This window comes from Delphinapterus leucas, chromosome 6 (assembly GCF_059928025.1).
Source record: "Delphinapterus leucas isolate spDelLeu-1000000601 "Yukka" chromosome 6, BTC_Dleu_Yukka2, whole genome shotgun sequence".
NCBI lineage: Eukaryota > Metazoa > Chordata > Mammalia > Artiodactyla > Monodontidae > Delphinapterus > Delphinapterus leucas.
In genome coordinates, this window is record NC_143134.1 from 119191498 (window position 1) to 119216781 (window position 25284).

Consider the following 25284-nt stretch of genomic DNA (forward strand, 5'->3'; position numbering starts at 1 on the left):
TCACCTGGCTAAGGTCACACAGCCAGCGAGGGACATGGAAGAACACAGGCCAAATGGAGGCGAGCCCAGAGCCTGGCATGTGGCGCGTGTTTGGTGCCCGGCGGCCCACTTTCCCTGACGTGCTTTCTCCCCATGCCAGTTCCCCCTCAGATCGCGGGCCCCCGGGAGCCCCACACACAGGTGTCCGTGGTCCAGGACGAGGAGGCCACTCTGGAATGCAACGCCACAGGGAAACCCCCGCCCAGGGTGACGTGGGAGCGGGACGGCGAGCCAGTGGGGGCTGAGCCTGGCCTGCGGCTGCAGAGCCAGGGTCAGAGGCTGCACATGGAGCGGGCTCGGGCTGTCCACGCCGGGCGCTACAGCTGCATGGCTGAGAACGTGGCCGGGAGGGCCGAGAGGAGGTTTTCGCTCTCTGTGCTGGGTGAGGACCTGCGGCCTGCTGGAGGAGGGCAGGAAGGGGGCCAGACTGGAGAAGGCAAGGCTGCTTCCGTCCCCAAGCTGTGCTCCTGGGGCCACCCCCTTGTTCTGCCAGGAGTCGGACCCCTCTGGGTAGGGCTCCTGTTGGAAGAAGCTGCAAGCACTGCTTTCAAAATCAGGATTGGTTCCAAATGGCCCTCATTTCCCTCCCTCCTGTCTCCCGTGTTTGCGGTTCCCCTCCTCTGTTCCGGGCATTCTTTATCCTGCATGACTCGTATGTGATGGGGGAATTCGGGGGTCCCCGAGAGATCAGGAAGATCCTGGCCACTGTCCTGGGAAGTCAGGGCAGCTTCCTGTAGGAGGTGACCTTTTAGCTGAAATGCAAAGGCTGAGTAGGGGTTCGTCGGGAGCCGGGGTGAGAGGAAGAGTGCCAGGCATAGGGAACAGACTCTGCAGAGGGCTGGGGCACGTTCACGGGGGCTAGAAAAGCCTTGTGATTCCAATCTCTTACTGAGCTCCTACTGCATGCCTCAGGGTGGAGGCAGGGAGTGGAGAGAGACAAGGAGGGAGAGGTGGGCAGGGGTCCTTTAGGGAGGACCCTCTCATGTCTCCATCATTGCTGGGATCCCCAGCCTCACCCACCTCTCCCTGCCTGATAGGGTGTGGCTTCCTTTCTGAATGGAACTCTGCTCTGTGGATTTAGGGACCCATCTGGTGTTCCCCTTTGCTCTAACTCCCGTCTAGTTTGCTCAGTCTTTTCTCCGTGCCAGGCTCTGTGCTAAGCGCTCTACACATGTCCTTGTTGAATTCTCCTGGCATTCCAACGAGGGGTCGGGGAAACTGGGGCCCAAGCCTGTTACCAAAGCCCAGCCCGTGGCCATCACTCACGCCCTTCAGTGGGAGCAGCTCTGATCTTGTCGCTTCTGCTCTCAGGCTTCCCTGACTGGGGGGTGGGGGTCCTCGGCGAGGGCATTGGTGGGGAGACAAGCAGGAGCGTACAGCCCCCGTCTGCATCCTGAATGTGGCTTCTTCTCTGTGTCTAGTGCCCCCAGAGCTCATTGGAGACTTGGACCCACTGACCAATGTCACGGCTGCCTTGCACAGCCCCTTGACGCTGCTCTGTCAAGCCACAGGCATCCCACCTCCAGGGGTCCTCTGGTTCCGAGGGGAGGAACCCATCAGCCCTGGGGAGGACACCTACCTCTTGGCAGGTAAGGTGCCAGTCAGGGGAGTATCTGGTTATCGGGTCTGGCCCTCTACCTTTGTCCGTCACATGCCTGTGACCTCTGATCCTGCACTGCCAGGCTTGGTTGGGATAACCGTTTTAGCTGTTGGTCCCCTGAGAGTGCACCCAAAAACACTGGTCAGGTGAGGTGCTACAGGGAAAAAAAATCAGATTTAAATAAGTTTGGAAAAGGCTTCCTGTTCTGCTCTCCTGGAGACTCACAGTGACCATCTGTATAGTCAAGGTTCTGATAAGTCCTGCGGAAAAAAATTCTCACGGCACCTATGAAACATAGCATGGAATGGTAACAAACTTTGGGAAATGCTGATCTAAGCACTTTCTCCTTTGAATATTCATCTTCCTCACAGAGTTGGTTTGTGATGGTTCTTGCTGGAATACAAATGGGGAAACTGAGGCCCAAGAGGCAATATCCCATCAGAATCTTTCAGGGACTTCCAGGCCCCCTGAAGCGCAGCCTCAATGACCCGTCAGTTGTTCCATGAAGCCAAAGCTGGGATGGTAAATAAGTTTCCCCTTGTGCACCACTTCTGAGCACTTGGTGGGGGCCGCCAGATTCAGTGTGATGATATGAATTCAGAGACTGCATCTGGGCCCAGCAGAAAGGAGAGTGGCGATCAATTAGTGATGTCTGCCATGGGTGCAAGAATAGCAGTGATGATGTGTATCTGCCTTCCTTGGGCTGGTCTTAGGAGATCCTTGCATTCCTCTGAGAGGAGCTGGTTCACCTCTGAGAGGTCCTTGGGAGAAGGTGGCCTTTTACCAGGTCCATCAGAGTCGAATGAGGGTTCTGATCTGAGCCAGGACTACATAAACCATTGCTGTCCTTTTAGCCCCAGCCAACCCACAGAAGAGAGGGTAGCCAGGTGACAGATCCTTCTTACTAGAACAGGGTCCTCAAGTTTACCCTCGTGTAGGTCTAATGTCCAGGGGGCTCCATCTATCTGTTTACCCTCCTGGGCCTCAGTTTACCCATCTGAGGAATGGAACATTGTGGGAGGCAGACACCTATACCTCTAAATATAATGCCTGGCATGCTCCTCTTCCTGGCGGGCAGCCTGGGCTCAGCTTGGGACAGAAGGCTGCTCATAGCTGTGCTTGGAGCCCACTCCCCCCCCTCCCCAGGTGGCTGGATGCTGAAGATGACCCGGGCCCAGGAGCGAGACAGAGGCCTCTACTCATGCCTGGCAAGCAACGAGGCTGGGGAGGTGCGGAGGAACTTCAGCGTGGAGGTCCTGGGTACGTCACCACCCCATTCTCGTGGGCACCCACCAATCCTTTCCCTTCGGCCTGGGAGCTTCTGGAGGTGGGGTCTGGCACCGGCAGGAGGGAGAAGCCAAGCCTTGTTTTCTTTGCCTCACCAGCAGCCTCTTCTCTGAGGCCGCCATAGAACTTTCCAGAAACAGCTGGAACTAACCCCAGATGAAAGGGGGAAAAGATTTTCAATACCACCCAACCGCCTTCCTCTGATCAGGGCCTTCTCCCAGAGGCACTGGTACTTCACTCGGCCAGCTGCCGAGGGTTAGGGCTGGGGTTTATTAAACTCACAGCCCCATGGAGGCAGGCGTGAGGGGATGGGGAAATGGAAGAGAGGTGCCATGGGCTCTTAGCTTCCTGCTCCGTGGTTGTTCAGCATGGTCAGTTAGTGTCTGTCTTCCCTGCTTCTCCCAGTTCCTCCCAGTATCGAGAACGAGGACCTGGAGGAGGCAATCAAGGTTCCCGAGGGGCAGACGGCTCACCTGACGTGCAATGTCACGGGTAAGGGACATACGCAGTGAACTGGAAGAAGGGTGAGAGGCAGCTCCGAGAAGGAGGGGGACCCCGGAGATCTGGGCTGCCTGCCCCCAGCCCTACTGCTCCCCACGGAGGGTCTCTCACCATCTTGGCCTTTGCACTCTCTGTGCCTCTGCCCCAAACACTCTTCCCTACTCATCTGACTACAGAGCTCAGCTTCCAGGACCCTCCACAAGGAGTCCTTGGCTGACCCTTTGGGCCCATGGGCTCCTACAGGTCCCAGTACTCCCCTATCCCAGCACTGACCACACTGGACCATAGTGGCCTTGTGATACCTGTGTACCCCAGCCAAGCTCTGAGCTCCTTGAGGACCAAGGGCTGCCTTGTCACCATGGTTCCCCCAGTGCCCAGCAGAGTAGGCTCCCATTAATGCTTGTGGGCTGGGAGAGATGGATGAATGGATGCATGGATGGATGGATGGATGGATGGATGGAAGGGATAACTTGCCTTTCTGTCCTGCCTGTCTGTACCAAGCCATTCCTGCCCACAACCTGAGTAAGGAAAAGGCAATCAAACCACATAGGAAAGGGCCCAGGCCAGGCTTGGTGGCTGCTTCTGTGTCTTGCCCTGTTACATGGGCCTCTGGACTAAGGTGGAGAATGGATGTCCCCTAACCCATCTTGGAGCAGCCTCTGACCTCTTGTTTGAAACATTTCACTTGCCTCTCCCCTCTGCATACAGGCCACCCACAGCCCAAGGTCACATGGTTCAAAGACGGCAGGCCCCTGGCTGGCGGAGATGCCCACCGCATCTCTCCAGATGGAGCCCTCCTGCAGGTCCTCCAGACCAACCTGTCTAGTGCAGGCCACTACTCCTGTATTGCGGCCAACGCCATAGGAGAGAAGACCAAACATTTCCAGCTTAGCGTCCTGGGTAAGTGCTAAGCATCTTCTGGCCGCCATCGGTGCCGGCAGGCTGGTACCAAGGTGACCAGCTCCTTACAGACAGCTTCCCACAAAGCACTTTACTATTTTTTCTTCCACGTCAACAACAACAACAATAATAATAACAGCCCTATTGGCTGAACATCTACCATGGGCCAGGCATTTGGACAGACCTGATTAGTTGAATCTTTTCAACAACCCTAGGAGGTGGGAGATGTGCTTGTCCCCATGTCAACAATGAAGCCCTGAGGCTTAGAGAGGTGGCAAGACTCCAGGCCCCAGGGTCGGGGCTCACACCCAGGCAGGCAGTCTCCCAAGGGCCGTCAGCATGAACTGTCTCGTTAGGAGAAACGGGTCTAGAAGTTGAGAGGAGCACAGATCTGTTTCTTAAAATGCTGTTGGTAAAAGGGAGGGTCCCCAGCGAGAGCTGAAAGAGAAAATTTGGAGACCAATGAAAGCAGAGCTATTCTACCCAGCAGGGAGTAAAACTCCATCCCCACCTCTGCTCAGAGAGTGGTAACAATTGGAACCACAAACAGAATTGAGAAGGCTCTGGTTAAATGAGTAGATTCTGGATGTTAAGAGACTATTGGGGAAATTGAGGCACAACTGACCAGCTTCCCCTATGGTATTGCTTAGTGATGGAGAGCCTGGGCTCTGGGTCACCCAGGCCTGAATTCAAGCATGGCCACATGGTGCGTGGTTCCTCTGAGCTTCAGTTTCCCCTCTGTGCGATGCAAGTAGCAAAAGCACCTAAGCCAAGCACCAGGGTCTGAGGCTTTTCTGGGTCCTTGGGCCCAGGGTGGGGGATCTCCGTTCACGAGCACACTCCCTGCCCCACCGCAGTGGTTCCCACCATCCTGGGAGTGAGCGAGGACAGTGCTGACGAGGAGGTGACCGTGACCATCAGCAACCCCGTCTCCCTGATCTGCGAGGTGCTGGCCTTTCCCTCCCCCACCATCACCTGGATGAAGGATGGGGCCCCATTTGAGGGCTTGAACAACGTCCAGCTGCTCCCAGGTGATGCCCTCGGGGTGGAGAGGAGGGAGACAGGGGGCAGGTGACACGTCATCGGGCTGGGTCAGAGGAAGGGAGTCTAAGTGAATGCCTGGGGGTGACCCGCTGCCCCCCGCCCCCCAAGCAGGCACCCATGGGCTGCAGATCCTGAATGCCCAGAAGGAAGACGCGGGCCAGTACACCTGCGTGGTCACCAATGAGCTTGGCGAGGCCATGAAGAACTACCACGTGGAAGTCCTCAGTGAGTCAGGGACCCTCCAGGGCACCAGTCGGGTGCCCTCTGATGGTCACTGGCCAGCCAGGGCCGGCTCAGTCATTTTAGGGCCGAGGACCTAGGAGGAGGGAACCAGTGAGCTAGGACTTGGGCCACATGGACGCCCAGAGCCACACCAGTCCTGGCTTCCTTCTGCCACTCACACTGTGGTACAACCAGAGACCCCACAACTTGAGACCTGAGAGAGCTCCCAGAGGTCACCCCAGCCCTCAGACCTGACCTGTCCCGTAACCATCTCTCCCCAGGAGCGGGTGGGTTTCCAGAGTCCCTCCACTCTCAGAGAGCCAACACCCCGTTTCTGGGACAGACCCGGGGCCAGGGGGAGCGCAGGGTCTCAGCACCTCTTCTGTGGGCCTGCTCCTCAGACTGCTTTGTGGTTTTCAGTTCCCCCTTCCATCTCCAAAGATGACCCCTCCGGGGAGGTCGTCGTGAAGGAAGTGAAGTCCAAGGTCAATAGTACCTTGACCCTGGAGTGCGAGTGCTGGGCCACGCCCCCACCCACCATCAGCTGGTACAAAGACGGACGGGTGAGCCCGGGACACCCTGGCGGCCTCAGGCTCTCAGTCTGGTCCCCCTCGTCTGCTTGGAAGCTTCCAGAAAAGGCAGTCAAGGCATCAGGCCCCAGAGCTGGCCTGGGCCCCACCCCACCCTTTGTATTTTAATAAGAAATTCAACTCTTTATAGGAAACAAGTCTCACGAACATTAAACCCTATATTCACCCACTGAATTCTCTTCTAATTTTTAAGTTGTATGGATTTGGTGTTACAAAATTGTCGGGGTGCTCTTATCACCTTATGTTGTATTCCAAAAATTGTGTGAAAATAGAAGTACACTCGTCTGGGGGCTTTCTGCCCCTCATTTCTGATGTCTGTTTCCCCTCTTTCCACCCTCAGCCCGTGACCCCCAACCAGCGTGTCCACATCCTTGGTGAAGGACAGCTACTCCAGATCCAGCCCACGCAGGTCTCGGATTCTGGGCGATACGTGTGCATGGCCACCAATGTGGTTGGCGAGGATGACCAGGACTTCAACGTGCTCATCCAGGGTGTGTAGGGCCACAGGGAGGGGTGAGGCGTGGGCCAGTAGGACTGGGAGGCCGCATAGCTGGGGGTGGAGAGTGTCAGTGCTTCTGGGGTGGCCTGGTGGGAGGGCTCTGTTCTTATCGCTGTCTGCATGTCTGGCCCCCAAGCCCCTGGCCTGGGCTCTTTCATGAACTGACCTTGTGACAAGGACATTGTTGCCCCCCAGGCCTTGGTTTTACCTTTGTAAAATGTGGGTGATCAAATCAGGTGGCCTTGAGGGCTCCCCCAGTTCAAAAAGCCAGTGATGAGGGGCCTCTGTGCTCCAAGGCATACACTCTGGCTAACGCTTAGAATCTGGCATTCTCCTCTGAGAAGTATCAGCGTGTCACAAGACTGAGTCCATTAGACACGAGCTCCAGAGAGAGGAAACTTATCCTAGTGCCCAGCATAGTAGTTGCTCAGTAAACACTGGTTGAAGCAGTGAGTGAATTTAAAAACTGCCTTGGGGCTTCCCTGGTGGCGCAGGGGTTGAGAGTCCGCCTGCCGATGCAGGGGACATGGGTTCGTGCCCCGGTCCGGGAAGATCCCACATGCCACGGAGCGGCTGGGCCCGTGAGCCATGGCCGCTGAGCCTGCGCGTCCGGAGCCTGTGCTCCGCAACGGGAGAGGACACAACAGTGAGAGGCCCTCATACCGCAAAACAAACAAACAAACAAACAAACAACAACAACAACAAAAAACTGCCTTGACTGAAGGATTTGGCTCAAACGGTGGAATTTCTGTGCCTGGGGGGGCGCTGGAATGGGAATCTCTTTGAGCGGTTCATCCCCGTCCCTCAGCTGTGGGTCCTAATGGCTTTGTCCCCCACTCCCCAGTACCCCCCATGTTCCAGAAGGTGGGAGATGCCGGTGCAGCCTTTGAGACCCTGTCCCGGGAGGAAGAGGCCCGGGGTGGGGTGACGGAATACCGGGAGATCGTGGAGAACAACCCCGCCTACCTGTACTGTGACACCAACGCGGTCCCACCCCCGGAGCTCACCTGGTACAGGGAAGACCAGCCCCTCTCGGCCACAGATGGGGTGTCTGTTCTGCAAGGTAGGCCAGGGCTGCAGAGAGAAGCAGGGCATTTGCAGGCAGGCACCAGGGTCACACCCACATCAGAGCTGGTCTCTGCCTTTCTGTAAGTCCTTGAGCTCTCCTGTGTGCTGCTTGCCGTGTGACCCCGGGCAGGGCACGTGACCACTCTGGACCTTAGCTGCCTTTTGTAAACCGGGGCCAGAAGTTCTTTACCGGTTTGAAGGCTAGAATGGGGTCCCTTTCTGCCTCTGGTTTTTAGAACAGAGGTTCTCATCTCGGCCATGCCCATCTCTGGGCTTCAACATCTGTAATGTCCTGGCCCCTTTCTCTGGAGGTGTGGCTGGTTCCTTTATTAAGACCTTGTGACCCCAAATGCTGAAGAATCTCTCCCTGGGGCTCTGATGACCACCCAGTGTCCAAGCTCATGGCTTATGTGACCTTTTAAATTTCTTCTTACAACTTTAAATATTTCTTTAAGGTTATTTAATTTTTGTAAACAACTGCTTTATTTCAGAATAGTTTTTTGTGGATGACTTTGAATTAAAAGGCTCCGGGGATGGGGCTTAGAAATGCCTGGCTTCCCTAGGGTGGCCCACAACTGGGAGGTATTCGAGACACAGAGCCCGGATGGGGTCCTGCGAGGTCCTGCCAGGTCCTGCCTGGTCCTGCCAGGCTTGGGCCAGTTGTGGCGCTGTCCAGCAGAAGGGGATGACGTGGGCTGCAGGAGGAACAGGGTCATTCCAGGGTTTGTACTTTGGTACTTGCAGAAGAAGGTTGCCCCTTGGCGATCTGGGAGAGGCAATGCTTACGGAAAGCTCGATTGACCTTTAACCTGGCACTGCCCTCTGACCTAGGGACGCAGTGAGCTCAGTCACATGCTGATTGGCCTCTGACCCTGGCCACTGACCCCTAATCCTGGGTACACAGTGGTCACAGTCACAGCTGACTTTAATTCTGGCCCTGATCACAGATTAACCTCATGTATCGAGTGACCCCTCCCCCAGCCATGGCCACTGCCTCCCCAAATCCCGGGTACTGTCTCCTGGCTCCGCACATAATGAGCCCCTGGTTCTAACCCTGCTCACAGCCCACCACATCCTGGGTCAGAGATCCCCCAACCCAGAGTCCTGAGCACACAGCGACCCTAGCCCAGCTTCCACTAGAGACCAGCTCCAGTCCCACAGATGCCAGGCTCTGGCCCTGGCTGGCTCTTGTGCACAGAGGGTCCCAGGTGATGCCCCCCAATTGCCCCCACGCCCAACCACCGCCGCCTCCTGAGAGCCTCTGCCGACATTTGCCAAGCTCTCTGCCCCTTCCCTCTGCCTTCAGTGAGGAGCTGGGCTCAGCACTGCTGGGCACTCTTTTGGGAGCCTCAGTTTTTCCACCTGTAAGATGGGAGTAGTAACAGCACACGGAGTCAGAGGCCAGGGAAATGCTCAGCCCAGGGCCTGGCACAGAGTAAGCCGCTACTGCGCTTTATTTGATCCCCTTGACCCGTGACCTGAGCAGAGCAGGCGATTCTCTGCGTTTCACAGATGAGGTGGGGGAGCGGGAGTGGCCGGGGGGAAAGTGATGTGTCCCAGGTCCCCTCCAGGGAGAAGAGCGGGTTTCCTTGCCCTGGCTCAGGCCTCTGTCCCCATTTCCCCGCAGGAGGCCGGGTCCTGCAGATCCCCCTGGTACGTGCGGAAGATGCCGGGAGGTACTCTTGCAAGGCCTCCAATGAGGTGGGCGCGGACTGGCTGCACTACGAGCTGCTGGTGCTGAGTGAGTGGCTCGGCCTGGGGGCGGGCGGGCGTGGCGTGGTCTCATGTCTACAGGTCCCATGAGGGGCCCCCTCCCAAAGGGGGTCCGAGTAGAGAGCATGTTCAGTCCTATTGTACTCAGAGGTTGGTAAGGTAGGGGTTACGAGCTTGGGCTCTGAAACCAGACAGGACTGGATTCAAATTGCAAGTGAGCTGCTTCCTAGCTGTGTGACCTTGAGCAAATCACAGCCCTCTCTGTGCCCCAGATTCCTTAGCTGCGGCAGGGCCTGGGAGCGCTTGGCGGGCAGGGTTCAAGGAGCCCCAGCCAGTAACCGGCACCAAGTGGCGTTCTTGCCGCGACGCCCGCCCCCCCAGGGACCTTTCCCAGGGAGGCTGCCCGCTCTTCACCCTCTTCTCCCCCCCACCCAGCCCCACCTGTGATCCTGGGTGCCACAGAGGAGCTGGTGGAGGAGGTGACTGTCAACGCCAGCAGCACCATCAGCCTACAGTGCCCGGCCCTGGGCAACCCTGTGCCCACCATCTCGTGGCTCCAGAACGGGCTGCCTTTCTCCCCAAGCCCGTGGCTGCAGGTCCTGGAGGACGGGCAAGTGTTGCAGGTCAGGGCGACCCCCTGCTCGGGCTGAAGGCAGCGGCTGCCGTGACTCAGTGCTGCTTGTCTGAGGACCGATGAGCTGACCACTCTCTGTGCCAAATGAGGCTCTTTGCCTGAAACCACGTTGGAGCCCCTGGGATTTAATTCAGCCCACCAGATAATCGTATGTGAGCAACCTTGCTGGGCTACGCATGGCACCTGAAAAGGACGCACAGGCGTGCCACACTTGGAGCCCAGCACAGCACAGGGCAGGCTTCCTCGGGAATGCCATTGGATGCTTACAGAGCTGTGCCCAGCACCTAGGACCTCAGGCAGCTCCTCGGCCACCCAGTGTCCAGACACAGCCCCACGGCACCCCTGGAGTCCAACACAGCACACAGCACCCTCCTCAGGGCTGGGGGAGGGGACTGTTGTCACCATCTAGTTTGCTACAGGGAATCATCCATCAGTTTCGCATCCCCCCAGATGTCACAGAAAGCCCTAGATGGCTGTGGGGTGAGCCCCTAAGCATTGCTCCATGTAGGCAAAGGTGGTCTTCCTGGTCCCTGCCATGCCTGGAATGGGTGGGAGGAACCCTCACACTAGTTCCCGGTGGGATCCAGAGCCATCCGGCCGGTGGCATGCGCCCACAGGTGTCCACGGCAGAGGTGGCTGACGCTGCCAGCTACATGTGTGTGGCCGAGAACCCGGCGGGCTCCGCGGAGAAGCTCTTCACCCTCAGGGTGCAAGGTGAGCTGGGCTGAGCAGGAAACCCCCTGGGTTCCCCAGCTGAGGAGGGGCTGGTGCTCTGGGTCTGCCCCACGCGCTCTGAGGACTCACCGTGCGGGCAGACACAGCGCCTCGGTCCTTCCAGTGTCCTGGGCTCTGGGCCAGTGCCAGCCGTACCCCAGGAGCGCATTTGGGGGACCCTGATCACTAGATAATTTTACGCAGCTTCGGAGGCTGCCAGAAGAATGGATCTTCTGAGGCCTTACAGCACCATGATTGCGCATTTACTGTGTACCTGGCGTGGGGCCGAGTACTTTCCCCGGACTCATAGCTGAGAGGTTAGCCCAATTTTAGGGCTGTGGAAACAGACTCAGAGATGTCACCCAGTGGGGGTCTCCCCGCCCTGGAGTCGGCCCTCTCCACCTCTGCATTCTTGTGACACATATACATCTCAGTGGCCATGAGCTCTGCCTCCAGATGTGGGGCAGCTGTGGCCTAAGGGGCGGAGGGATGATGGTGTTACTCAAGGTCTAGGACTCAAACCTGAGTTGATATTCTGGCTCTGCCACTGAGCAGCTGAGTGACCTTGGAAAAGTGGCTCTCCCTCTCTGATCCCTAAGCCCCCGTGTCCGCATCTGTAAGATGGTTATGACAGATGGGAGCTGCTGCACAGTGAGCTTTGAAGCTCCAGGAGCTAGTGAAGGCCCTGTGTCTCACTCTGTGGCTGTCCGCTCCCTGCCGGTATGCGTTGTCATGTGTCTTTCTTTATCCTGGTGGCCGCGGGGACAGTCCCACCACGAATCGCGGGTCTGAACTCGGAGCAGGTCACCGCCATCCTCAACAGCAGCGTCTCCTTCCCATGCGAGGTCCACGCTCACCCGAGCCCTGAAGTCACGTGGTACAAGGACAGCCGGGCCCTCTCCATGGGAGAAGAAGTCTTCCTCCTGCCTGGTGAGTAAACTGAGGCTGGGGACCCAGCTCTGAGGCTCTGTGGGAAAGCAGAGCTGCCTCCCCAAACCTGGGACGGGACTGGATGTCGGGGAGGGCTTTAGGACTGTGGGCGTGGGGGCTGGGGCCTGTTCGCTGGTGCCAGGGGCTATCTCCCCCACCCCTGGCAGGCACCCACACGCTGCAACTGGCTCGGGCACAGCCATCGGACTCTGGAATGTACATGTGTGAGGCCCTCAATGCCGCCGGCCGGGACCAAAAGCTGGTGCAACTTAGCGTACTGGGTATGTCCTGCCTGTCCCCCCACCTGCACGGTCCCCCACTCCTTCAATCAGCCCTCACACCCTCAGACAGCACAGCCAGGAGAGGGACAGCCGGCCCTGGGGGAGCCTGGGATGCCCTGTGCCCCCTGCTGCAGTGGTATCTGGGGGGCATGGTGGTTAAGATCCTAGTTTTTAACGTTTGGACATGCTTGGGTTTGAAACTCAGCTGTGCACTTATTTGCTCTGTGACCTTGGGCAAGTCACTTCCCCTCCCTGAGCCTTGGGTCTCTCATCTGTAAGGTGATGGTTGGTATAAGGGTAAGATGGTGGTATGTGAGCCCTTAGCCCAGTGCCTGGTGCCCCGTGAGCTGTGAAGCTGAGGAGGGGGCAGCAGGATAACAGCCAGAGCTGGCCCAGGAAGGGCCCTTCCCAAGCCTGATGGATCACGAAGTTCTCCGCATGGAACCTTTTGGGGGGCTTCTGGTCTTCAGAGTCCTCTTGGGGAAAAGCTGGCCCAAGATGTCATGAGCCAGCACTCCCTGGAGGGTTCTTTCAAGCCCTGGGGCAGGTTCATTCATTTGTGCCTGTTCACCTACTGTGCGCCCGGCACCGTGCCAGGTCTTGTGGGCTCACAGCTGGGGTGGGAGCTTCTACACTGGTTTGCTGGAGGGACATGGGCCTGTGGACCCCCATGGAGGGCCCTAACCTAGCTGGGGCCTGCCCTGTGTAGGAAAGAGCCTAGGAGGGTTGTCACAGCATCTCCCCCGACTGGGAGGCTGAACCAGAGAGGGCAAGAGGCTTTTCCCAGCCACCCAGCAGGCCCTTGGCATGCTGGCCTGGCTTCTCTTCTTCCAGCTCCCTGGGTCTGTGCCATCCCCTGCGGGGGGGTCCACTGCGTGACCTTGTCTCTCCATAGGCTGTTAGCCTGCGGCTGGGGCCAGGGAGGACACGGGGAAGGCCACGCCCCTCACTCAGCTCATCTCCTTCCCCAGTTCCCCCAACCTTCAGGCAGGCTTCCAGTGGCCCCCAGGGTGTGGTCCTGGTGAAGGCGGGGGACAAGGCCGTGCTGAGCTGCGAGACAGACTCACTTCCCCAGCCAGCCGTGACCTGGCACAAGGACGGGCAGCCCCTGGTCCTGGCACAGAGAACCCAAGCTCTGCTGGGTGGGCAGAGGCTGGAGATCCAGGACACCCAGGTGAGCTGTCTGGTGGTGCGGGCAGCCGTGGGAAGCCCTGGGAATGTCGCCTCCTGGTCCTGGGGAGCTGAGGGTGGGCGTGGGGGGCAGCTGGGTGGCAAGATTGGGGGGCTGCTGCCTCCTTGGCCTGCAGGACCCCAATCCAAGGTGATTAGCAGCGTCCGGGGTGGGAGACGTGGGAAGAGCACGGGGCCCCAGATCCGGCTCCACACTGACTCACAGAATCACTTGGAGCAGATCTGCCTGCCTGTTGCCCCAGAATCCAGAATCCTTTGCAGGCCCCTCTGGTTGTGACTCCCCGGGAGTCTGTTCCACCTGCCCCTGCCCCTCCCTGGGTTGGATTAGACGCTCACAAGTGTTCTTTGGATGAACATTTGCTGCTCCTCTCGAACTGCACCCGGGTTCCGTCTCCTGACTCAGCGCCATCCCCACAGTGAGGGAACCTTCTCCTCCAGGCTCCACTGACAGACATGCAGCCCCAGGGAAGGGTGGGGTCTGGATCCTGTGCACTCACCTTCCATCGGCCCTCCTGCATCTTAAGGCTCTTGGGAAAGGCCAGAGGGTCCCATCTCCCCTTTGGCTTCCCAGGCAGGACCAGCATATTTGGGGAGTCCCTGCTGTGGAAGGTTCTAGGACCTGGATGTTTTGGGGGGGCCGTAGGTATCCCCATTGTAGCCGCACACTGTCTTCATGTGTCCTCTCTGTCCCAGGTGTCGGATAAAGGTTTATACAGCTGTAGAGTCAACAACACAGCCGGGGAGGCCATGCGGACCTTCCTCCTCACGGTCCAGGGTAAGCTGGGCAGCAGGCTGCCAGCGTCGCTGCGGTACCCCTAGCAGCACAGGCAGTTGCCAAGGATGGGAAGGGCCATAGCTGGAAAGGGAAGGTGTGGCTAAAAGTAGTACCTGCCTGTGTGGCACACAGGAAGTGCTCCATCTGTGGTCTGCCATGACTGTGTCTAGAAAGTGCTGGGCACGGGGCCCGGCGTGGAAGCACTGGGACAGGAGCCCTAAGAGGTCAGACCCTCGGAGTGCAGGGGCCATGTCACCCCCGCCTGAGCCCTGAGGTGCCTGCCCCAGCAGCCCAAGAACGGAACATAGATGGCATTTCATTGGGTGTAGCTCAAGCTGGGGATGAGGGAGAGCCTGTTGGAGCTGCCTAGGGAAGCAAGGGATGAAGGCTTGGCCAGGTTTTCTCAGGATCAGCTATTGTGTCGGTTAGGGAATAGACTCAGCTGGGTAACAAAAAGACCCCAAAATACAGTGCATCAAGTAAGAGAGACGTTTACCTCTGTCATCCAAAAGCCCAGAGGTGAGTGTCTAGGCTGGAGGGTAGATCTGTACCTACCAAGTGGTAATTTAGGGACCAGGATCCTTCCATCCTGTTGATCTCCCATCCCCTGGGGGTTGTCCCTGTCCATGTCGCATCCTGTCCCAGCCCACGAAGCAGAAATGAGCAGACGTAGAGGGCAAGCATTTTTATTTTAAGTGGGTGATGCAGAAGTTGCATCTGTCCCCTGTGCTTGTATCCCATGAGTGAGAACTTTGACAGCTGGCCACAGCAGGCTGCAGGGGAGACTGGGAAATGTAGTTTCTACCTGAGTGACCCCGTGCAAGATGGGATGGACAGCTTGGAAGGACACCAGCTGTCTGCCGCACATGCCAAACCCTGTAGCCTCTCCAAAAGGGGGACAGTGGCTGGATTCAACCTTGAGCCATATTGAGTACCAGTGTTGAAAATTATTGACACCAGGTCTGCTGCTCAAAGCTCATAGCTTCTTCTCCTGGTGGCCACCTTAATGAACAGTGGGAAGGGAGGAATGTCTCGTCCTTGAGGGAGAAGATGTTTCATCCTGAGCACAGCTATCTCTTTTCCACTGGTAGTGGCTACCTGGGATGCATGACTTCATCCTGGCTGAGCAGGGGAGAGTGTTGGGATCAATTAGTGATGTCTGCCCTGGCATAGTCTAAGGTCTGCTGGTGCAATAGCCATATAATTTACCATCCTCGGGCTAAGTGGTCCCCGCCTGGGCTCTATAGCCAGCTGCTGGTTGTATTTACATTTGCGAACAAAACAACTCATATCATCATCAATGGCAAGGCATAAAATGTCAACTCCTAACCACAGGGAAGGGCTTCTCGGGCATCCCTGATCTGCCTGAGAGGAAGGTAGTAGGAGGCAGGGTCTTAGGATTCTGGGAATCTGGCTTCTCTCCTGCAGTGCCCCCAACGTTTGAGAACCCCAAGACGGAGACCGTGAGTCAGGTGGCTGGAAGCCCCCTGGTCCTGAGCTGTGGCGTGACTGCAGTCCCTGCACCTAGTGTTGCTTGGCTGAAAGACAGAATGCCTGTTGGTGAGTGCATCGGTCCTTATCCTTTTGGCGTCAAGTAGCCCTTTATTTAATGAAATGGTAGTGAAAACAGGAGGGGTAGTTGGTTGTTAACGGTTCTTACTTGGCAAAATCAAAAGCTGGCAGTGCCCTGTTGGTCCCATCCCCCCCGATTTGTCTTTCAGCCCTGTTGGCCTTGAAATCCCAACACTGAGGACCATTTGAGTGGGGGCTCAGTGGCTTCTTGTGTTTATATCCAGAGTCAGCTCCCACGGGACAGAAATGCACAGTGGGTGCTGAGGGTCTAGCTGGCCCAACCCTGGGCCTGGCGTTGGCCCCAAAGCTGCTCCTTCTCCAGTAACTCAGCTCCATTCGGCCCAGCTGTTGGTCACCCCCATCCAGGCCTTCAACCTTGCCCCGCTCTCTTCCCCTCCCCCGACCCACCCACCCATCGGTCAGTAGACACCTCGTCTTGTCAACGTAAATGCCTCTGGTGCCAGCACTGCTCTCCATCCATAGCCTTTCCCGTTCCAGCCACCACTGTCCACACCCCTGGGTGAGGGCAGCAGCCCCTACACTGGTCTCTCGGGTCTACTCCATGCCTCCAATGCAGGCTCCACCGGGGCAGAAGGGATCACAAAGTGCAGCTCTGAGTGGGTCAGTTGTCTGTTGAAACTGAAAATCCTTTCGTGCCTGGAGTCCTCAGAACCACAGCCCAGGAGGCCCTTCGGGGCTGGGGCCAGCCCCCCTCTCCCTGCCCTGCTGCGTGCTCCAGACAGACCCAGCTGCTCCTGACTCCTTGCATATGCCTATGTCTGTCTGTCTGTCTCTGTCTTTCTCTCTCTCAGTAACAGCCTTATTGAGATGTAATTCACATACTCTACAATTTACCCAATGAAAGCATCTAAATCAATTCTTTTTCTGTATGATCGCAGACCATCCCCACAATCAATTTTGGAACATTTTTTTTCCAACTGTATATTTTCTTTTTTAAAAAATTGAAATATAGTTGATTTACAATGTTGTGTAAATTTCTGCTGTACAGCAAAGTGACTCAGCTTTACATATATACGTTCTTTTTCATATTCTTTTCCATAATGGCTTATCATAGGATATTGAATATAGTTCCCTGTGCTCTACAGTAGAACCTTGTTGTTTATAATTTTGGAACATCTTTATCACCCCAAGGGAAATCCCTTACCCATCGCCTTCACTCCCAGCCGCCCCAGCCTTAGGCAGCCACTAACCTACTTTCTGTCTCTGTAGACTTGCCTGTTCTGGACAATTCATATAACACGTGGAATCATACAACACGTGACCTCTCGTGGCTGGCTTCTTCCACTTAGCATCGTGTCTTCAAGGTTCATGCATGTTGTACTATGTGTCAGTTCTTCATTCCTTTTTTAAGTTAATTTTTTTCTTTCTTTTTTATGGCTGAACGTTCCACTGTGTAGATAGAGCATGTTCTGTTTATCCGTCCACCAGCTGATGGACATTTGTGTTGTTTCCGCCTTTTGGCTATGATGGATAGGGTGCTGTGAACGTTTGTGTACGAGTGTTTGCGTGGCGTTTGCTGTCCTTCCTCTTTGATATATACCTGGGAGTGGAATTGCTGTGGACCCTGTTCTCTCTCGGCTCCAGCTCTTGGCACGTGCTGTTTCCTCCCTGAAATGCTCATCCCAGGCTCCCCGGACCACCTCCACTTTCACCTGGCTGATTCAGACTCGCCTTCAGGTCTCAGCTGAGACTCACCTCCTCCAGAAGCCTGGCCTGGTCTCTCCATGCTCCGTCAGGGTTTCACAGGGCTGGGCACACAGGATTGTACCTGTGTCGCTGTCTCTGATGTATTTTGAACTCCTTGAGGACAGAGACCATGTTTCACTCATCTTTGATTCCCGAGCTCTCTCGCTGTTGGACATGTAGTAGTTGCTCAATACATTTTGCGTTGAAAGACTGGCTGGACAGATGAGGATCTGGGGGACGGCAGACCAGTCTGGACTGGTGCAGTTAGAGAAGGCTTTGGGGCAGAGGTGCTGCTGGAGAACACGAGGGGTAGGCATTCAAGGCTGGGGGAGGGGTGCATCTTGAGCAGAGGCCCAGGGGAAGCCCCACACTGGACTCATGTTGGAGTCAGTGAGTGGCTGGTTCACCTTGATCAGTGCGGGGAGGGAAAGGTTGGAAGGAGGGTGGGAGATGAGGGCTGATCCTGAGAGTCAACAGGAAGAGGAGCAAGTCCTGGACTCTAAAGGGAGTGGGGGGGGGGCACTTCCCTGACTGTCCAGTGGTTAAGACACCGAGCTCCCAATGCAGGAGGCACGGGTTCGATCCCTGGTCGGGGAACTAGGATCCTGCCTGCCACATGGCATGGCCAGAAAAATAAATAAAAATAAAAAAATAAAGGGAGTGGGGTCCCTTGGGAAGAAATGTCCCCAGTGAGGGAAGTAGGGAGGGGTTGGTTGTAAGGACCAGAGCAATCAAAGGAGTCCAGGCTGGGGAAGGCCGTGACGTAAATGGCTAGAGGCCCTGCCCACGTCTGGGCCTCAGTTTCCCTATGAGCATAAGAAAGGGGTGGGTGATTCAAGGGTTCCCAGGGTCTTTCCAGCCTTGTGAGTGTGGGGGTCAGGCGCCCTCTGAGGGGGTCACGAGACTTCTCTGTCTGGGCCCAGTGGTGGCAGCTGGGGCGGTGGGTCTGAGCAGGTGAAGTCCTGCCACACCCCTCCGTCCCACAGAAAGCAGTGTGGCACGTGGTGTGGTCTCCCGGGGGGGCCGCCTCCAGCTGAGTCACTTGCAGCCAGACCAGGCTGGCACCTACACGTGTGTGGCTGAGAACGCCCAGGCGGAGGCCCGCAAGGACTTCGTGGTGGCCGTGCTGGGTACGTCTGCACCCTGCGCCCACCGTGTCCCACCCCCATGCCAGCCCCAGCCACTGCCCTGGGCCTCACCACACCCATTCTGCCACAGTGGCCCCCCGGATCCGGAGCTCGGGCGCCACACAGGAGCACAGCATCCTGGAGGGGCAGGGGCTGCGGCTGGACTGCGAGGCTGACGGGCAGCCACCACCCGACGTGGCCTGGCTGAAGGACGGTGGCCCACTGGGCCAGGGCGCCGGCCCCCACCTCCGGTAAGACCCAGCCTGTGACATCCCCGCCCCAGGAGGCAAGCCTGCAGGCCCTCACGCACCTGCTCCCGGCTCTCCCTCCCCGGGGCAGGTTCTACCCGGAGGGCAGCTCCCTGGTGCTAAAGGGCCTGAGGGCCTCGGACTCGGGGGCCTACACCTGCGTGGCCCACAACGCGGCCGGTGAGGACGCCAGGCTGCACACCGTGAACGTGCTGGGTGAGCAGCTGAGGGGCGAGGAGAGCCAGGCCGCTCCACTGTCCCAGGGCGGCAGCAGCCTGGCCGCCGTGGGGCCTCCACTGGGGCACCTGGAGGGTGGTGCCAGGGCCCGGATACGGGAGCCCTGGTGAAGCCCCAGCCGTGCCCACTCTGTGAGCCAGGCCAGCCTGACCTGTCCGGGCCTCTGCCCCATCCTCAGACTAGGGGCACAACCGCGACAGCCCAGGGGTGCAGTGGGGGAGTCGGGATAAAGGAGAGACCCACACCCCCAGGCAGTGGGCTTCATCCTCACCTGGGCTGGGCGCGGGCCTAAGACCCACGTGATGATTGCCACACGATGGCTGCACGTGGCAGAAGTCGAGGTATCGGCGCCACCTCCTGGGACTTCCCTGAGAGGAGCCCACCTCCCCGCCCAGGCCCCCTCACTGCCCCCGTTTTGCCTCTCTGCCCACCCACCAGTGCCTCCCACCATCGAGCAGGGGGCAGAGGGCGCAGGGACCCTGGTGAGCAGGCCTGGGGAGCTGGTGACCATGGCGTGCCCTGTCCGGGGCTCCCCGCGCATCCACGTGAGCTGGCTCAAGGATGGCCTGCCCCTTGCGCTCTCCCAGCGCACCCACCTCCACAGCTCGGGCCGCACCCTCAGGTAAGGGAGTGGCTCCCCTACCCGCCAGCCAGCGGATGGCAGGCCCCAGATACACTCTTCAGGCAGCTTGGGCTTAAAAGCACGTCTGAATGGTTTTTAGACTAAAAATAACATAAACGTACAGAGGTTTTTGATGGGGAGAGTGGGAGGACCCCACCCCCGAAAGGGAACTTCAGAGATGAAAGGGGCCTCTGCCCTCAGGCTTTCACAGCCCAGTGGGGGAGGTACAGATCCGGGTGATGACATCTGGTGGCACCTAACTCAGCCTGGCCCCAGGTAGAAGAAATCTGGGAAGGCTTCCTGGAAGAAAGTGCCTGAGCAACGTCTTCATGCATTCAGCAGCACTTAACGGAGTGCTTGCTGTTCCAGGTGCAGTTCCAGGTACTGGGATGGAGCAGTGAGCAAGATGAAGCCTTTGCTCCTGCAGCTTTGGGGAGGGAGGGGAATGGAAAATAAACAGATATAAAAGTGACATGTCACAAGGGATATGTGCTCAGAAGAATAAAGTAGGGTGAGGGGATGGGAGGTGGCAGTGGAGGGTGCTGTTTTAGGGTGGCCAGCAGTAGGCAGTCAGATGAGGTGACACTTGAGCAGAGATGGAAGGCGATGAGAAGGGGAGGTGAGTGGATTCCATGGCAGGAAGAATTCCATTCCTTCCAGGCGGGAAGAGCAGGTTCAAAGGCCCTGCGGTGGGCGTGTGGCTGTGTGTTCTCGAAACAGAGTTGGAGGGTCGGTTATGAAGGGGGCAGTCAGGTGACATAGGGCCTCGTAAGTCCTTCAGAAGACTTGGGCTTTCCTACGGAGAGAAGGGAAAAGCCCTGAGAGGGTTTTCAGCAGAGCAGTCACATCATGATGTGACTTAAATTTTGTGTATATAGTAAAATACACATAATAGAAAATTTACCATTTGAGCCATTTTTAAGTGTACAGTTCAGGGGCATTAAGTACACTCACATTGCTGTGCAGCCATCACCCCCATCCGTCTCCAGACCTTTTCATCTCCCCAAACTGAAACTCTGCCCCATTGAACACTAATTCCCCACCCCCTCCCCAGCCCCTGGCACCCAGCACTGTACTTTCTGTCTGTGAACCTGCCTTATTCTGAGTACCTCAGATAAGTGGAATCATGCAATCGTTGTCCTTCTGTGACTGGTTTATTTCACGTAGCATCATGTTTTCATCCATGTTGTAGCATGTGTCAAATTTTCCATCCTAATTTTTAAGGCTGAATAATATCGCCTGGTATGTGTAGAACACATTATCCATTCACCCATCGGTGGACGCTTGGATTGCTTCCACATTTTGGCAGTTGTGAATAATGCTGCTGTGAACATGGGTGTTGGCTTATCTGTTTGAGCTTCTACTTTCATTTCTTTGGGGTTGTGACTTAGGTTTTTAGACGATCCTTCTGGCTGCAGTGTGGACAGCAGACTGTAGGGCCAAGGGCAGAGTGGGAGGGCATTTTAGGGCTGCGGCCACAAGCCAGGTGAGACGTGGTGGGGCCTGGATCAGAGCCACGTGGTGGAGGCGCTCCAGCTGGCGGTGTTTGTGGAGAGACGGGGAGGGGTTGAGCCGGGCTCTGGGGTCTCTATCTGGGAACCCGGAAGGCTGAAGTCTGTTTTCTGAGATGGGTCCACAGTGGGAGGGGCAAGTTGAGGGGCGAGACCAGTGTTCTGTTCCAACCGGTTGGTTGGAGAGGTTCTTGGACATACAGGGATGATGGAAACCAGGCATTTGATACTCCTGTCAGGAGTTTAGGAGGTAGATGTTTGGAGATTGTCAGTGAACAGGTGGTGTTGGAAGCCAGGATGGGCTGCGGGCCCCGGGAAGTGAGTGTGGACCGAGCCTGGGCTGCCAGCGTTGGGGTGGGTATAACAGACGTTTCAGGGTCACTGGGGACGTTGACAAGGGCGGCTCAGGAGGAGTGGTCGGGGCAAAAGGGGGTTTGAGAGACAGTGAGGGTTCAGGCAGTGGAGACAGTGAGTAGAGACGAGTCTGGCGAGTCCTGAAAGCTGAGAGGAATTGTCTAGAAGAAGGGGGTGGGAGTACAGGCTGTCCGGGGCTGGGCCAGTGGAGCTTCCAGAATTTGGGAAGCAGGAAGTCTGGCTGCAGAGTGAGGTGGGCAGAGAAGGCAGCAGGGGTGGGGGGTGAGGTGGGGACTCTCCCTCTCTCTCCTTCTCTCTCCCTCTCTCTCTCTCCCTCTCTATCTCTCTCCCCCCTCCCTCTCTCTCCCTCTCTCTCCTTCTCTCTCCTTCTCTCTCCCTCCCTCTCCCCCCTCTCCCCCCTCTCCCCCCACTCCCGCCTCTCCCCCCTCTCCCCCCTCTCCCCCCTCTCCCTCTCTCTCTTTCTTCCTCTCTCTCTCTCTCCCCCCCTCTCTCTCCCTCTCCCCTCCCCCTCCCCTCCCCTCCCCTCCCTCCCCTCCCCCTCCCCCCTCCCTCCCCCCTCCCTCCCCCTCCCCCCTCCCCCTCCCTCCCCTCCCCCTCCCCTCCCCCTCCCTCCCCTCTCCCCCTCCCCCTCCCCCCTCCCCCCTCCCCCCTCCCCCCTCCCCCTCCCCCCTCCCCCCCTCCCCCCCTTCCTGTCTCTCTCTCTCCCTCTGTCTCTCTCTCTCATCCCCCCCTTTGCTCTCGGGCTTCAGGATTTCCCAGGTGCAGCTGGCAGATTCCGGCATCTTCACCTGTGTGGCTTCGAGCCCAGCGGGCGTGGCCGACAGGAACTTTACCTTGCAGGTGCACGGTACGGAGCAGGGGAGTGGGTTAGCGGGCCCTTCAGCCTTAGGGGCGAGAATCAAGGCTCTTGACCCCTCCCCTCTGCCCATCTGGGTGAAACCAAGGGTTGGCCCTCAGGGATGTCAGGGCGGGGCAAATACTCAGTCTCTGATTCATTTGGTCACTCATTCATTGATCTCACAAGTAGTTGTTGGATACTAGTGTGCCAGGGCCTTGCCAGGCACTGGAATATGGCAGTGAGCAGAGGTAGCCCTGACACCAGGAAGTCGGTGAGGAAAACAGCTCTGTAAAATTAAAATTCCACACAACTAGTGATACCAGAGTAAGGAGAGGGTGCCACAGGAGCACAGAGGAGGGCACCTCACCTGGCCTCGGGCATTCAGGGAAGGCTTCCTGGAGGAGGTGAGGTCTAAGCTGAGGACTGAAGATGAGAAGGAATAGTCCAGGAGAAGGGCATTCTGGCCCATAGTTACAGTCTGTGCAAAGTCCAGGGGCGAGGGCCACCTGGCATTGGATAAGTTGGCTCGTGCCCACTCTTTTGCCCTGTGCAGTGCCCCCTGTCCTGGAGCCGGTCGAGTTCCAGAATGACGTGGCAGTTGTCCGTGGCTCCCCGGTGGTCCTCCCCTGTGAAGCCCGGGGCAGCCCCCTGCCCCTCGTTTTGTGGATGAAGGATGGGGAACCCTTTTTGCCCCGGAGCCTGGAACAGGGGCCTGGCCTACAGCTGGAGACAGCGGGAGTTGGCGACTCAGGGATCTACTCCTGCGTGGCCGTGAGCGAGGCAGGGGAAGCGAGGAGGCATTTCCGGCTGACGGTGATGGGTGGGTCACCTGCCCCCAGCGCCAGCTTCTCTGGGCCAGGGATGGGACGGGGGCCCTCGGGGGGCGATGGAGGTGGTGAGAGAGGTGAGCACCCTGGAGGCTTGGGGCTTAGGGAGCAGGCCTCGCTGACCTGGCTGCAGGGGCTGGGGGCCAGGACGCTTCATTCTCCTGGGGCTGTGCCCCTCTGTCTTGTCCTTGGAACCTTGTAAAGCAGGAACAAAGCCATCGAAATCTTGGGGCTCTAAGGCTGAAGCACGAGATTTTGCAAGTGTGCCCTACTGGAAAGATGCGTTTCCCTCCATACTGTGTCCTTGTTTGTTTGTTTGTTTGTTTGTTTGTTTGTTTGTTTTGCGGTACGGGGGCCTCTCACTGTTGCGGCCTGTCCCGTTGCGGAGCACAGGCTCCGGATGCGCAGGCTCAGCGGCCATGGCTCACGGGCCCAGCCGCTCCGCGGCATGTGGGATCTTCCCGGACCGGGGCATGGGCCCGTGTCCCCTGCATCGGCAGGCGGACTCTCAACCACTGCACCACCAGGAAAGCCCTCCTTGTTGGTTTTTAAGCGCAAATCATTGTCCCAGGCAGATGGGCCCATGCTCGGACGTGTTTAGGACCCTCCAACACAATCACCAGCCACCTGTTTGCAGGCCCATGTACTGTCAGCATCTGGATGGTGGGGGAGGGGAACGAACCCCACATCCTAGTGTTCTGGGCATGGCCCCCATGGCTGACCCAGGGCGGGGTGTCTTGCAGATCCCCCCCACATCGAGGACTCAGGCCAGCCTGCAGAGCTGTTGCTGACCCCCGGTACCCCCTTGGAGCTCCTCTGTGACGCCCGGGGCACCCCCCAACCCAGCATCACGTGGCACAAGGATGGGCAGGCCCTGAACAGGCCGAAGGACAGCAAGAGAGCCGGGCGGGGGCTCCGGGTGGAGGGTGTGCAGGTGCTGCTGCCCCGCCTGCTGTGGCATGAAGCTGGGGAGAGGAGGGGAGGGACCCAGTGGCACTTGGCAGGGTTTGCCCAAGCTCCACTTTTATTCGGGGTATGAGGATGTGAAGAGGACCCCCCACCCCAGCCCCGGGCCATGCCCTTGGGAGCTCCCAGTCAGGTCAGACCCAAGACTGACGCAGAAACCAGATAAATCCCTAACCCCACCAGAAAAGAACTGGTACAGTCAAGGGGGACTCCCTGGAGGAGGCAGACTCTGCCCTAGCCCTAAAGCAAGGGTGAGCCAGTAATAGGGAAGAAACATCCCAGAGAGGAGAAGGGGTTGGTGGGAAAGGCAGGATGGCTGACTCAGCAGGCCTGAGGCTAAATCCTGGGTCCTCAGCTGTGTAGGAGGGAAACCAGATCAGGAGGTGGGCAGGGTGGGGCCGGAGGTAGCTGCTCACCCTGCACCATCCCCAGGTGGGTGACGCTGGGCTGTACACTTGCCTGGCCCACAGCCCTGCTGGTGAAATCGAGAAGAGCTTCCGAGTCAGAGTTCAAGGTAGGGGGCTGCCAGAGTGGGGGCAGGAGAGGGAGGCAGGATGGGACCTGCAGGGGTGGGTCCCTCTCTCATGTCCTCCCTACCCACCTCACCAGCCCCCCCAAATGTCATTGGGCCCCAAGGCCCCCGCTTTGTGGTTGGCCTGGCCCCGGGACAGCTGGTTCTAGAGTGCTCGGTGGAGGCAGATCCCGCACCGGAGATTGAGTGGCACCGTGAGGGCATCCTGCTGCAGGTGGGTGCCAGGCTGGGGGCCCAGGGGCACTGCTTTCTGTTCCTCTCAGGCCCCAGACCCTGACCAGACTCGATCCCAGGTGCCGAGGGCCTATTCTGTGCCGGCCCTTTGCATACCTGCTCTCCTGACGTTTTCCACCCCTGTTACTATTGTCACCCCCATACTGTGGATGGGGACACCGAGGCAAGGCTAAGATTTGCACCCCAGGGCTTCTGATGCACATCTGTGCTGTACCTTTGAGCTATGCTTAGTGGCTGTGTGGCCTGGGGCCAGTTACTGCGCTTCTGTGCGCTCACCCCTGAAATGGGGCCAATTTGCTGCTCTGGACCCAAGGATTGTAGATCTGGTGGAAGCTCCAGCTCCTAGTGTGAGCATGGGTCCCCCCTGCAACATGCCCGACAGGCAGAGCTCCAGGGAAGATGCTCTTTCCCTCCCAAAGGAGCCTGTTTCCCCAGAAAGTCCTCAGCTGGGCATCAGTTCAGGGGCTGCAGGCCAGCCCAGAATGAATGGGGCAGAGACC

At 57.8% G+C, this 25284-nt stretch overlaps 1 protein-coding gene across 1 annotated transcript in view; it reads left to right on the forward strand.

The window, feature by feature from the left end:
* HMCN2 (hemicentin 2) overlaps window positions 1-25284 on the forward strand; it is a 156346-nt gene that overhangs the window by 92806 nt on the left and 38256 nt on the right. Inside the window, exons 45-71 of the mRNA XM_089913870.1 lie at window positions 140-421; window positions 1461-1628; window positions 2786-2899; window positions 3332-3418; window positions 4136-4327; window positions 5185-5358; window positions 5480-5596; window positions 6014-6156; window positions 6524-6674; window positions 7527-7745; window positions 9378-9491; window positions 9899-10086; window positions 10715-10811; window positions 11580-11741; window positions 11909-12022; window positions 12994-13196; window positions 13907-13988; window positions 15417-15548; window positions 18254-18397; window positions 18486-18645; window positions 18734-18858; window positions 19318-19501; window positions 22137-22234; window positions 22779-23045; window positions 23796-23986; window positions 24451-24532; window positions 24628-24764. Coding sequence (XP_089769996.1) covers window positions 140-421; window positions 1461-1628; window positions 2786-2899; window positions 3332-3418; window positions 4136-4327; window positions 5185-5358; window positions 5480-5596; window positions 6014-6156; window positions 6524-6674; window positions 7527-7745; window positions 9378-9491; window positions 9899-10086; window positions 10715-10811; window positions 11580-11741; window positions 11909-12022; window positions 12994-13196; window positions 13907-13988; window positions 15417-15548; window positions 18254-18397; window positions 18486-18645; window positions 18734-18858; window positions 19318-19501; window positions 22137-22234; window positions 22779-23045; window positions 23796-23986; window positions 24451-24532; window positions 24628-24764 — 4127 coding nt within the window. The remainder of the gene's footprint in view (window positions 1-139; window positions 422-1460; window positions 1629-2785; window positions 2900-3331; window positions 3419-4135; window positions 4328-5184; window positions 5359-5479; window positions 5597-6013; window positions 6157-6523; window positions 6675-7526; window positions 7746-9377; window positions 9492-9898; window positions 10087-10714; window positions 10812-11579; window positions 11742-11908; window positions 12023-12993; window positions 13197-13906; window positions 13989-15416; window positions 15549-18253; window positions 18398-18485; window positions 18646-18733; window positions 18859-19317; window positions 19502-22136; window positions 22235-22778; window positions 23046-23795; window positions 23987-24450; window positions 24533-24627; window positions 24765-25284) is intronic.